At 36.0% G+C, this 13308-nt stretch overlaps 1 protein-coding gene across 2 annotated transcripts in view; it reads left to right on the forward strand.

The window, feature by feature from the left end:
* Window positions 1-13308, forward strand: part of LRCH2 (leucine rich repeats and calponin homology domain containing 2) — a 47495-nt gene that overhangs the window by 17936 nt on the left and 16251 nt on the right. Inside the window, exons 2-12 of one of the 2 annotated variants that reach the window (XM_075106920.1) lie at window positions 671-815; window positions 3302-3428; window positions 5513-5618; window positions 5715-5851; window positions 6071-6204; window positions 8617-8704; window positions 9748-9859; window positions 10163-10260; window positions 10346-10413; window positions 10649-10753; window positions 12694-12771. In XM_075106920.1, the coding sequence (XP_074963021.1) occupies window positions 671-815; window positions 3302-3428; window positions 5513-5618; window positions 5715-5851; window positions 6071-6204; window positions 8617-8704; window positions 9748-9859; window positions 10163-10260; window positions 10346-10413; window positions 10649-10753; window positions 12694-12771 (1198 nt within the window). The remainder of the gene's footprint in view (window positions 1-670; window positions 816-3301; window positions 3429-5512; window positions 5619-5714; window positions 5852-6070; window positions 6205-8616; window positions 8705-9747; window positions 9860-10162; window positions 10261-10345; window positions 10414-10648; window positions 10754-12693; window positions 12772-13308) is intronic. The other variant, XM_075106921.1, reaches the window with a different exon arrangement.

Here is a 13308-nt window from a genome sequence, read left to right on the forward strand (position 1 = left end):
CTCTTTCTGCTCCTAGGCTAGGCTAAATTGCATCCTTATTTTTATAGCTAGATGAATTTGGCACTGGTTTTTGTGACTTTATTCTCTTTTTAGTTAAGTTATAAACATGTAAATGGAGAATGTCTTGGTTACTGTGCTTACAATGAAGAATATTCTTTAGATGAGAATTGTAGTTCTTCAGCAAAATAAATATGTAAGGTTTTTTGCAAACTTTACTTTAGCGTTGTAGATATCTTGCACAATGAAATTGGATTTTAACGTAACTGTCAAACAAGAGAAGTCATGTTTAGTGGGTTTGTACCTTGACTTACTGTTGTGCCTAAAATTGGAGGAAAAAAAACCCAACAGTTACACAGAACAAAGACTGATAGAAGAGGGGCAATCATAATTGATATTCAGCTGCATTTTAAATATTCTTAATTATGTAGTGGGTAATACATTTTAGATTTCCTGTAATATTTCTATTTTCTGTCATAATTGCATATCAGACAATAATCTTTCAAAGCCTTTTTCATGTATTAATTAATGCAGTAGCGTCTGGTAAAACTGAATTATTTTACACTTCTTGCAACACCTTAATTTTTAGAGCATGACAAGAATAATAGTGGGTACTTTTATCTCCTCTTACTGCAGGGAAATTTTTTACTAAAAAGACTTTTTTTTCTTCTAGATCTTTCAAAGAACAGATTTACTGAAATTCCTTCTGATGTCTGGCTGTTTGCACCACTGGAAACTTTAAATTTGTATCACAACTGCATCAAATCCATTCCAGAATCTATTAAAAACCTGCAAATGCTTACCTACCTTAACATTAGGTGAGTAATGCTTGTTACTTTTGGTCTTTATATAACTTACCTTGGAGCATTCTACTTCATCAGGTCATCAACTGCCTTTGTGCTCACATTTTTGCCCAGACACATGGTTACTCTGTTGTTTGTTTGCCTTATCCTTGGTGGTTTAGGGCCAGCAGTTGTTGCTTTCTTTGTAGGGACAAGTTGACTGAATTATGAAATTTCAGTCAGTAAACTATGGTACCTGAGGATAAGGAGAGTTTATAGTTTTCTTTTTTTGTAATGTTATGCAGACAGATAACATTTAGAATACACATGTAAAAATATACTGGTCTCAAGAAGGTAGATTACTCTGGCCAGAAGGCCCTACTCATTTTGCACATCATTTACATCCATTGCTGTATTGCTGTTCTTAAACTTGGAAAACATGGTTGGATCTTCCCAGAAGAACAGATCAATATGAGCTCTGGATGGAGAGGGAATCTAGAAGAACCCTTCCATAAAGAGCAGAGATTCTGTTTTCCATATTATTCCTTGTTTCTTATATTGACTACATCAAGTCCAAAACAGTCTTCTCAGCTAAGAGCTATTTAACATGTGAGATTTGGTTCTGGAATTTCTTTTGAAAGAAGCCTGTGAATTGATCCTTAGAAAAGAAAGCAGCAAACAAAACAAACAAAGAACGCCCACAAAACCCCCCAAGTATGTCTCAAAATCTGCAAATGTCGTACTTATAGTGGTAATTTAAGAGTAGCCTGTTCTGTGGTGGTTCTAAAGAGGATTAATGGGTATGATAAAGCACAGCGTTTTCTGAAAGAAATTTGACCTAACTTTCTTCACAGAGCAGCAACAGCCCATTTCTCTTCTGACTGTAATGGAGGTGCTGAATACAATACTTTACTGTGTAAAGTAGCAAGTAGTTCTATCTGGGCATTGCGTGTTATTTTAAGAGCAGACTCCTCTAATCATCATTTGCCTTACTGTGCGTTGTCTTCATTTTTGTGCTAATGTCTGAGGACTGTTTTCAGAATGCATGAACATGTGGACTACAGTAGCTGAAGAACAGGCTAAAATCCTGGCTGGCTTGTTTCAATATTTTGTTACAGAAGAAAACCACATGATATCAAATTTTAATTTTGGATTCAGATGACTGAAGAAATGCATTCTGCAATTTACAGCAAAGTAGGCAGCTCATTTAAAAAAAAAAAAAGGAAATTTAAGTGATGCAGAGAATGACTGTTTCATTGCATATTTTTATAATCAATTTAAAAAGTTTACTTGAAGATGATATTTTTGCTTCTCATGCTCTCCAACCAAAAATGCCTGTCATATGTCTGAAATACAACCTAAAAAAAGAGACTTACTGTATACCTACATCTAAAACATACTTGTATTGTTCACTTAGAATTAACAGAATAAATACGTTACCTTTATAAAGATACTTTTAGAAGTTTACTTTCATTTTATGGTGGTCAAACTGCAGTACTTTTTTGAAGCTGAAATGTTGCAAGGACATAAATTTATTTTTGTTGGCTCTGCAGCGCTATAAACTGTAGTCATGGAGAAAAATAATGTAAAAAGCTTTGGTTAAATATGAAAACAGCGCTCTGATACATATCAATTAAACAGTAAAACTTCTGGGTTTTTCTTAGTATAGTGTGAACACAAATGTCAACACTTAAAAGGTTCGGGGTTTTTTTAGATAGAACTTCTGGCCTCTACACAGTTCTACTTAAAGCAAGAGCAATTACTGAATTTTTTTTACTTTTATGTATGAAAGGAATTGCTTTCATACCACATCTGAACAAGCTGTTTTCCAATGGCTTTTTAAAATGTCCAGGTACCTTATTAGAAAAGTTCTATGTATTTCTGGCAGTGGCAGTCTGCAGCTGGTAGTTTTTCCAATATGGATTTAAATCAAATTGTCAGTAACAGTATATTTCTTGTGTAGAAAGCAGACGTATGTGCATGCAGTTGGAAAATGACATATACAAATCAATTTTAATTAAAACTTACATTCCAGACTAATGCTCAGCAAAGTAATAAATAGACATTATGAGTTTTTTGTGATGGCTCGAGTGTGATATGACCACATGACATGAGATGCAATGGCCTTCTATGAAGTTCTGGTTTGCCAAGACCATCAACTTTGTATTAGTAGACTGTCAGATCAGGTGGTCCTTCTGAAGGTATCAGAAAGCAGAATAAAAGCAAATATCAAATATTTATTTTAACAGATTCCTCTGTTCATTTTAGTGTTAGATTCAGTTATAGTACATACTTATTTCATCAAGTGAGATGGGGACATAAAATTCACCTATCTGATAGGGGCTTTAACTGGTAAGGAACCAATGATGGAGACTGCAGCTTAAATTTAGATGAACTGTAATAGGTGGAGAATATCTTCTGGAATAGGAGAAAACTTGTACAATGTGCATCTCGGACTCCCCATCAGACTTAAAAAGAAGAATGTAATCTAGCCTTGCTTGTTCATTTTTCTTTCTTTCAAGTCGAAATCTTTTATCAACATTGCCAAAATACCTGTTTGATCTTCCACTTAAAGTTCTGGTTGTCAGTAATAATAAGCTGGTCTCCATTCCTGAAGAAATTGGAAAGTTGAGAGATCTAATGGAGTTGGTAAGTACAATTGTGAACCATTTAACAAAGTAAATTATAAGCAGTTTATTTACAGTGTAACAAAAATATAAATAAATTTTTAAATCTAGAACTACAAAATACAAATTCAGTTTCTTACTGTTTAAGCTCAAATTCCAGGTGCAATATGTTGTAGAGATTCAAAAATGGGGTTAAACACAAATCAGTATGTTGGGTTAACTAAAGCCTAAGAGGTTCATAAATAAAATTGCTCTTCAGATTATTTCATTTGAGGTGCTTGCTTGTATGTTAGAAATTATGAGTTTTTCTGTTTACCTTCCTTAGTCATCATAATTGTTTATTTTTCTCGTATGTTATCAGGAATCTTCTTTCCAGCTGAAGAGTTCATCTCTATGTACTCTGTACTCTTAGACAAGTGATGCCATTCAATTGTTGTCACATTCTGTGTCGGTCCCGTGTGTCTGTCTGTGTGTCCTGTGCATGCGCATCCCTTTTCCCCTCCATTTCTGCTATTCCTTTATTTTGATTGGGGTAAATAGGATGATGTGTGATATTCACAGTTTATGTGTCTGTGCAACGATTCTATCCTAGGGCATAGTAAAGGTTTGTGCTTTGTGTGTGTGTGTATATATATATATATACACTTTCTCTATATTTCTTAATATTCTGGGCTTTTCTGATCATTGCATTGTGTTAATCTCGTGTTTTGAAAACAATGCACAACTATTCATGACCTGGTGCTTGGGCTAGGTCTGATTCCCCCTTTGCCCCCAGTACGTTTGATCTCTTTGGTTGCTGCAAGCAATCCTTACCCTGTTTCCAGAGTAGCTGTATATGCCCTGGAGATTTCTTTTAACATGACCCAATTTCTGAGCTATAAATCATCATTGTTTTTTAGTTTACAAATAATATGAGATATTGTGAATGTTTGTGAGGCCTTTCTAGTGTCCTCTGCTCTGGTGACAAATTATTTATACTCACTTCAGTGTCATAGGATTTCAAGGTGGGATCATGGCTATTGATTACAGGAAGCGATTGTTTTCCAGAGTTGCAAAACAGTTTTTGGTATTTGGTATTTTTGGCTTATTTTTCAAAATTGTCAGATTAAGGACATATTAGAGTTCTTTCCAGTACCTGTGTTTAAACCTGTTTAAAATATAAGTTATTTTTGTATATAATATATATGTGTATATATTTACATTAAAAAAAAATTAACTAAGCCATACACTGGAAAGATGCTTTTAGGAAGGGAGTCCCATCTTAAATTAGGTGACGTGGACAGAGAAGAACTTGCAATAGATAGACAACATGTGATCCCAAGCAACCTGTATTTTCTGTAACGACCAGCTATGTGCAGGCATCATGGTTGGCAAAAGTAGATGAGCAGCGCCTATGCTGAAGCTCTGGAAGTGTGTAGTAGAAAAGGAGGCTGGATTTGTCTGGTTAAGGCCTGGCTTCTGGTTGATTCAGCTTGCCTTTAAAATGGGCTTCCAGTTTTTCTAGTCTAGGAAACTAGTCTGTGAAGTAATTTTTATTGAATCAGAAAAAAAAGTTAGAAACAGTCATATCAATGTGATTGACTCAGTCTGGACTACATAAATAAATGCTAAATTAGAGGCAAAAATAGCTGTAGTCTGTGCTCACTTGGTACAGCTTTGTCACCCTCTAGTGCTTGTATCCAAAAAGTTGGTGAGCCTGCTATTGCTTTTTGTAAATTTTTAGTTACATGGATTGGTTTAAGGTTTTCTAGGGAAGAAGAATTTTTATAAAAGGAGCAGAATGCAAATCATTTGTCAGCAGTAGCACAAGAAGTTTTTAACTGATATGGGAACTACACCAGGAACTCCTGATTCCTAGGCTACAGTTTTAATCTCAAACCCAGTCTTTCATCATTTATTGGTTTAACTTTTTGAATTGAATTTCTGAAACATGAATCACTAAATGCTGAAGAAACAGTGAGATCTGTTATGGTATTTCTTCCCTTTGTGGAAAAAAACAGAAATATAGGATTTTTTAAATAGTATGCTTTATAGTATCTTTGATATCAGTTTTCCTTTGTTTAATTTCGCTTAAGATGTTAAGTTAATTTATTATATCTTTCTTAGGATATTAGCTGTAATGAACTTCAGGTTCTTCCCCAGCAGATAGGAAAATTGCAGTCACTTAGAGAATTAAACATAAGAAGAAATAATCTCCATATGTTGCCAGATGGTAAGCTGCTAGTCCTGATTTCTTTGATGCAGGTAAACTAGGTGAAGTGTTAAAACAGTACCTGATTCCTTTTTTTATTCCTTTCCCCCAATACAGAATTAGGAGACCTTCCCTTGGTAAAGCTGGATTTTTCCTGTAATAAAATTACAGAAATTCCAATATGTTACAGAAAGTTACGTCACTTACAAGTTATAGTTTTGGATAACAATCCAATGCAGATACCACCAGCACAGGTTAGTATTAAAGCATACTGATTGAGAAGTTTGCATTAGGATCTTAGGAGGAAGGTGTTCTAATTTATACCAATCTGGTTTTCATTTTTTTCAGCTGTATTTCTTCTAGTGGGAAGTTGTGGGTACAAACTGAATGTAGAAATTATTTGTTGGGGTGCATTTTCAAAAGACTTGCTATGTAAGTAAGATATTTTTTTTTGTCTGTTTGTTTCCCAACAGATATGTTTGAAGGGTAAAGTACATATATTTAAATTCCTCAGCATTCAGGCGTGCCTCAGAATTGATAAAAAACCAGATTCTTTGGATCTTCCATCATTAGGTAAACGAATCCCCTCCCAGCCACTCACAGACAGGTGAGGAGTGGGTTTTTTTGTTCTATTTTACTTTAGCATTTGCTGTGAAATTATCTGTTTATTACAGATAACAGCTGTAATTTCAATACTTTAATTGTTCTTTATTTAGTGGTCATAGTATTTAACTTCTAAGGTTGTGTTACTGGAAGCTTAATTGGATCATCTGAGTTGCTATGAAAAATTTTCACTGTACTCCCTAAAGATTTGGAAATCAGAATAAAGATGTATTTTAAATTTATTTGTTGGAAAACTTCCCAAACAGATATGTCAAAACAGTAGATGAGAAGCTCCCATAAATGTCCTGAATATAGAGTTAGTCTGTTGGATGGAAAGTCTACCTCCCACTTACATAATAAGGGAAACTAACTTAAACATCAGTGAAATACCATGGATTTTTTTGTTAGATTAGTCAAGGTCAAAAAGTGCAGAATATTTTGTTGTACTTCTGTATTGCATACCTCTTGACTAATAAATGGGAATGCTTTTGTATTTTCTGTCATCGGTTGGCTTGTCTTTGGAAACCACATAGAACAATACTTTTTGCCTATTTTCTTAAAATATCACATGCAAATTGTGCCCCTCTCTGTTCAAGGCTGAAGGAAAGATGAAAGTTATCAAGAGAATCACGGAATGGTAGAGGTTGGAAGGGACCTCTGGAGATCATCTTGTCCAACCCTCTTACTTGAGCAGGCACACCCAGAGCAGGGGGCACAGCGCCATGTTCAGGCAGGGTTTGAGAAGGAGACTCCGCACTCTCTCTGGGCAGCCTGTGCCACTGCTCTGTCACCGTCACAGTAAAGTTTTTCCTCATACTGAGGTGGAACTTCCTGTGTTCCAGTTTGTGCCCGTTGCCCCTTGTCCTCTTGTTGGGCACCACTGAGAAGAGTCTGGTCCTATCCTCTTGACACCCACCCTTCAGATATTTATAAGCATTGATAACATCCCCCCATAGTCTGTTCTTCTCCAGGCTAAATAAACCCAGGTCTCTCAGCCTTTCCTCGTAAGAGAGATGCTCTAGTCTCCTGATCATCTTCATAGCTCTCCGCTGGACTCTCTCCAGTAGTTCTGTGTCTTGAACTGGGGAGCCCAGAACTATACAGCACTCCAGCTGTGGTCTCACCAGGGCAGAGTAGAGGGGGAGGATAACCTCTCTTGACCTGCTGGCCGCACTCATTTTTATGCACCCCAAGACACCGTTGGCCGCCTTGGCCACAAAGGCACGGTGCTGGCTCATGATCAGCTTGTTGTCCACCAGCACTCCCAGGTCCTTCTCAGCAGAGCTGCTTTCCAGCAGGTCAGCCCCCAGCCTGTACTGGTGCAGGGGGTTGTTCCTCCCCAGGGGCAGAACCTCACACTTGCTTTTTTTGAATTTCATGAAGTTCCCCTCAGCCCAGCTCTCCAGCCTGTCCAGGTCTCATTGGATGGCAGCACAGCCTTCTGGTGTATCAGCCGCTCCTCCCAGCTTGGTATCATCAGTGAACCTGCTGAGGTTACACTCTATGCCATCATCCAGGTCATTGATGACTATGTTGAACAGAACTGGACCCAGCACAGACCCCTGGGAAACATAACATCACTAGTGACAGGCCTCCAGCCAGACTCTGGTGTTATGAATAAAGCTTACACACAGCCATCTGAACCATCATATTCAGTCCATGGTCTTGGTCTCAGGCAACTGTGCCATAGGGAATTAGTCCATAGTGCCTGTATCTAGCTTCTAAATGCCCCTAAAAACTGTGGTCTGCAACTGCTCCCCAGAACTTCTACTGAAATTAAGGCTTGAAACTAACATGTATTGCAGAGGAATAAGGTCATGGCTATTACCACTGTATGTCATATTTGTAGTAGTGAGAACTTGTTTAATCAAACTTTTCAGATAATATTATGATGTAAACCAAGCTCCACTGCACAGTTGGAAAACATATCCTGCTGATTCTGCCGATTTTATGTCTTTGAAAGACATAAATTTGGATGAAATTTTTAATAGATATTCAGGCAGAGTTAAACCATTATAATGTGACAGTCTACTAGGGGGTATATATTTGCTACTAGTAGAAAACCATGTCTGCCAATAGAATTCAAGGAATTGCAGTTTTTCAGAGGAGGCCTTTTTTTCTAAAGATGATATTTTTGAGTTAAATAGAACAATTCTAAAATGACACAGGTACAGAGAGGGTACTGAGATAGATTTGTTTCCACTTTAACTTTGATACTTTTTTCTTTAACAACTCTTGTAGGAGATGAAGAATTTGTTCTCTGCACATGGGGCATTGTGCAAAAATTCTGATTCAGCAACTGTAGATGAATATAGAGAACGTATTTTTAAAAGGGTATTTGTTTTCTTCTGGAAGAGTAAAACTACTGTTTCTTTTATTCCTTCGTGGTTTTTTGTGTTGATTTTTCTTAATGTAGCATGGAGGACTTTTATCCCAACAAAAATCATGGACCAGACTCTGGCATCGGAAGTGATAATGGGGATAAAAGGTTGTCCACAACAGAAGTGAGTATTTTTCACTGTCGAATTTGTCACTTCAATGTGTTAGAATTTTCCTCCTTTTGTATTTTATATTTATATCTAATACTTGTATTAATTAAGTTGCATTCAACATTCTTTGAACACCTGTACAGTTGAGTGTAAACCAATGGACTGCCAGTATCAGACACAAATTATTTACATATTGCTTTGACTTTTCTGGTTACGGTTCAGTCCAGTCTAAATTTCATATATTTTAAAACTGAATTCTGACCTAAGAAATTGTTTGGATCTTTTAATGTGTGAAGTGCATAATGGCTTTCTACACAAAATACAGAATTTATTATTTTGTTATTAATGAAACTAATGTAATTAAGAAAGTTTATTTGGACTAAACTTGTGTTGTATATGTTAATAATCCTCATTGTTTGAATTTTGATAAACTTCTAGATGATCTGCTATGCTTAAAGCAATGAGCAAAAATCCCTACAAGTTATCGGTGTATCTGTAGATGTCTAGATTAAGGAGCTGTAATTAATAACAATGATGTCAAAGCTGAATAGTTTAGAACAAAAGATTTCCTGAAACTTGAAAGAGAATTATTTCAAATGCAGAGTGATTGTTAGTGGGAAAACTATATAACAAGGTGTATTACTAGTGGGTTTTTAAGAAAATGCCAAATGAATAGACGTAAAGCTGTGATTTCCCCACACCCAGCAGTGCTCTAACAAGGGTCAGTGTAGTTGGAGGCTTTAGATAAGAAAGTACCTAAGTACAGTTTTCTTAGTCCACTGACCAGGGCTGGACTGGACCTCTTTGAATAAAACACTGTATTTCAGTATTATAGTATATACTGAATGGTTGCTGTTACTCCCTAAACTATGATTTCCTTAGATGCTCTTCCCATCCCCCCAAAAACACCCACACACCTGACTTGATGTTACTTCCTCTGTCCTGGAAGCCATCCATCATGACAGGGTCAGTTGCACTATAATTTCTGAGTTCATAGCAAATCATATAATATTGTAATTTATATGTAAGTTCTGTATTAAATGTGACTGTCTTTGCAGCCATCTGATGATGATACAATCAGCCTTCACTCCCAGGTATCGGAATCAACAAGGGAACAGACATTAAGGAATGACAATCACGTAACGGGAAGTAAACTTGATCCACAGAAAGGTAATACCCGTTGTGCATCTGTCATTTTAGGTAACAGAAATACCTTTGCTTAGGTAATATAAGAAAATTGCAGAAAATGATCATGTGCTGGCATTGTATTTTCATCGTTTCAGAAAACAATGTAATAATCACAAATAGACAAGGCCAGTAAGAAAGAAAAATTATTTCTAGCACAAGGAGACATGATCTCATTGTTTTATCTTTATCTGATGTTTTTCTTCAGTACTTTACCTCTCAGGAATAACATTTGGTTGAGAGAACTGTTTACTATCATCTTTCTCATTCTTCATCATTCCTCCCTAGACCACGAGCTCTATGATTATATTGATCCAAATGCAGAAGAGGGAGCTGTTCATGAGCAAGGAGATGTACAGGTTGGACCATTGCCGTCTTATATCAAGGTAGCTTAGCTCCACAAAAGAAAAGCTGTTCAACAGGCTTTTTTTTTTTAATTCAAGTCTAAGTTTATTTTTCATTCTGTGTAAGGAACGGGGAAAACATCCGGAGAAATCCCAGAAAATAGAACAGAATGAGGACTGGGAAGATGAAAAAAGGTACATCATCTTGATCGTTTTTGGGAAAGTTTTATTGATGGTTGGGGGTGAGAGTAGTTTTGTTTTAAGCTCCTTGCATATGGAGGAAAAAATCTCATATTGAACACGTAAGTGCTCCTTCTTGGACAGAAAGTAAGCTTATAGGAAGTGCTTCTTAATTATTGTCCAATAATGTAGCTGTTTCTGTGTCTGGCTTTCCTGAAGCCAGGCAAGTCGCTAATGTTTAATTTTTCAGACTTCAAAAAGAACAGCTGCTGGCTGAAGATGATGACGAACTCAAAGAAGTGACTGACTTGAGAAAAATAGCAGCTCAGTTACTGCAGCAAGAACAAAAACACAGGTATGACAATATTAGTTAAGATAACTTGTGTTACAATTATTGCTTAACCTGCCTTATACCCAAAACCTCTTGATACCTTATTTTGAGAACAGTTTTTTGTCCAGCTGTTAAACAGTTAAAGTGACAAGCTCTTTCAAGAAACCTGTTTTGTGTTATTTTTCATAAAATTGCTGTCTACAGAAGCAGTGATGTACCTCCTCTGGAGAGGAAGAGATGAATGTGAAAGTTTCTTGATTTTCTGGTTTGATGTATGTTAACTTTGTTTTGTGTTTTTTGTTTTTCAAAGCAGTATATTTAAGTAGGTGTGATTAATTGTTGTATAAGGAGATTATTGGTAACATTAAAATGACTTTGTCTAAGTTTGAGTTATAGAACCTGCCTACAGTCTGTGACTGGTTATTTTTATTCAAAAATGAGGTAGTTTAGGTGGTATTTCCTCGCTTCAGTCTGATGTGAGCTATAAGTTTCCTATAGACTAAAGGGGACGTTTGTTCAAATATTCTGTCAAATGACAGAGCATATGTATATTATAGAAATAAATAACTTGAACAGTGTGAGTTCATCCTGATGAACTGTTTGACTTTTGGCACTTCATACTGGGCACCACAACAGAATGATTCTTGAAAAGGAGCTGTTGAACAAGCAGCAGAGTAGAGGAATGTAATAGAACAAGTTAACAACCATGTAAAAGGAAGAGCAGGAACGAATACCTGGAGTTGCATAGGATGTGGAGAGGCTAGGGTAGAACCCAAGTGCTCTCTGGTTCCTTCACCAAGCAGGCGAATAATCAGTGATGTACTTTGAGGGTAAGCCCTTTCTGGAAAGGTGAAAGCTGTAGTTAGTAGTTCATTAACTACAATAGGTTATTAGTCATTCATTATCCCACAGTAATGGATTTAACTTCATACCAGCTTAAACACTGTTTCTGTTCCTTTTGAATTTCTGTATAATGATGAGATTCTGCACTGCTGTTTTTCTTTTAAGATAGTTGAAATACACATGAAGCCGTTAGAGAAATTGATATCCTCATACTATGTATTGCAGAGCTTTAAAAATTCAGCAGCCTTTTATACTAGTTAAAAATAATAGCAGTAGTGTGTGTATGGGGAAAAGATAAAATAGGTTTTACTTATAACTCCATGCAGTGTATTTAAGAATTGGTTGTTCACATTGGGAAGGGAAAATAAGAATGAAATCTTAATGCTAATACATTCTTATTACCAAAAGTATAGCGAAAAAGACTAAGAATGTGGAATTTCCTAATTAATTTGTTAATAAAGAGAGAATAAGTGTGTTTTTCTTATATTAGGTTTTTATACGATGGTTATTTGTATTGCATGTGGGTCTCGTTTGAATAGTTTTAATATTGCCTGACTATCTAACCATTTGAAATACCAAGCCACTCCTCTTCTGAAGTACTGCAACTTAAATTTTACTCATATGTTGTATGCAGCTATCTTGCTAATGGTTCTGGTTTGCTCTTGAATTGTTCAGATATATGCAATCTTATTAGTTGTTAAGTCTTACTTCTTAGCTTGGCATTTATATTTCAGAGCTTGCTTGTGTATCTGTACGTGAGGGCAAAATCACCTCTGATGTGAAATTTAGCCCTGATTATAAATCCATACTTTTGTGAATTGAAAATTTATTGTCGTAAACAGCAATAAGAATAATATTTAGAAGTTTAGTGGAGCTATTTGTGTTTATTTGTGGAAAATATGTTCAATCTGAGTAAACAGAATTCTCAGAAAAATGAGCATCAGAAAATAATTTCTTACTAATCATATTTATGTTTGTTCAGTGTGGTTTGTTTTTTTAAAATATTATGCAGTCTCTTTCTTTTTGCTTGCTATGCTAATGACTTCCCTGTCCTCTCCCATCAACCTATCCTGCTTTCTTCCTCCGTCTTTGGCTTTGGTGTACATGAAATATGAATACAGACGAAGGCCATTAAGCTGTAGAACTTCATTCAGTGAAAAACTCTTCCAGAGGACAAGGGCAGCAGGACGTGCATCAAGGTATAAAGTGTTTGTAGAGCTTCAGATTTCCAAAGTTAAAATGTGGACAAAAGAAACATTTTTTTGGCCATTTCTTGAACAAAAACAGAACAAAGGGATTGGCTAAGTTAGCCTAAGATATTTTGTTATCAAAAATAGATTGCAATGCATTTATTGTTCTTTAAGATAAAATACTACATAAGGAAAATATTTAATTAGGCAACTCTCCAAAGAACATTTAAAGGAGTCCAAAGCTGAAGTATAATTTCCTGTACCTTTGGCATGCTTTCTCTTCAGGTTTTTGTTTTTTAATAAATAGTACCTCAAGTATAGAATGTCAGGCAAAAGTTATTCAGGGTTTTTTTTCTTTTTAAGTAAAGTTGTCTTGGTTTTAAAGTGACCTTTTTCAAATTAGCATGACCAGTGACGATTTGTTTTGCACTTGACAGCCATGAGGGAAGCGTTTGCAGATAGACAAACCTCACAGGTAACAAGAAATCTGGAATGGGCTGTGTAGACTATGCTCAGACATGTAGGTGATGAATGAAGTGATTTCAG

The sequence above is a fragment of the Phalacrocorax aristotelis genome, chromosome 11 (genome assembly GCF_949628215.1).
Source record: "Phalacrocorax aristotelis chromosome 11, bGulAri2.1, whole genome shotgun sequence".
NCBI lineage: Eukaryota > Metazoa > Chordata > Aves > Suliformes > Phalacrocoracidae > Phalacrocorax > Phalacrocorax aristotelis.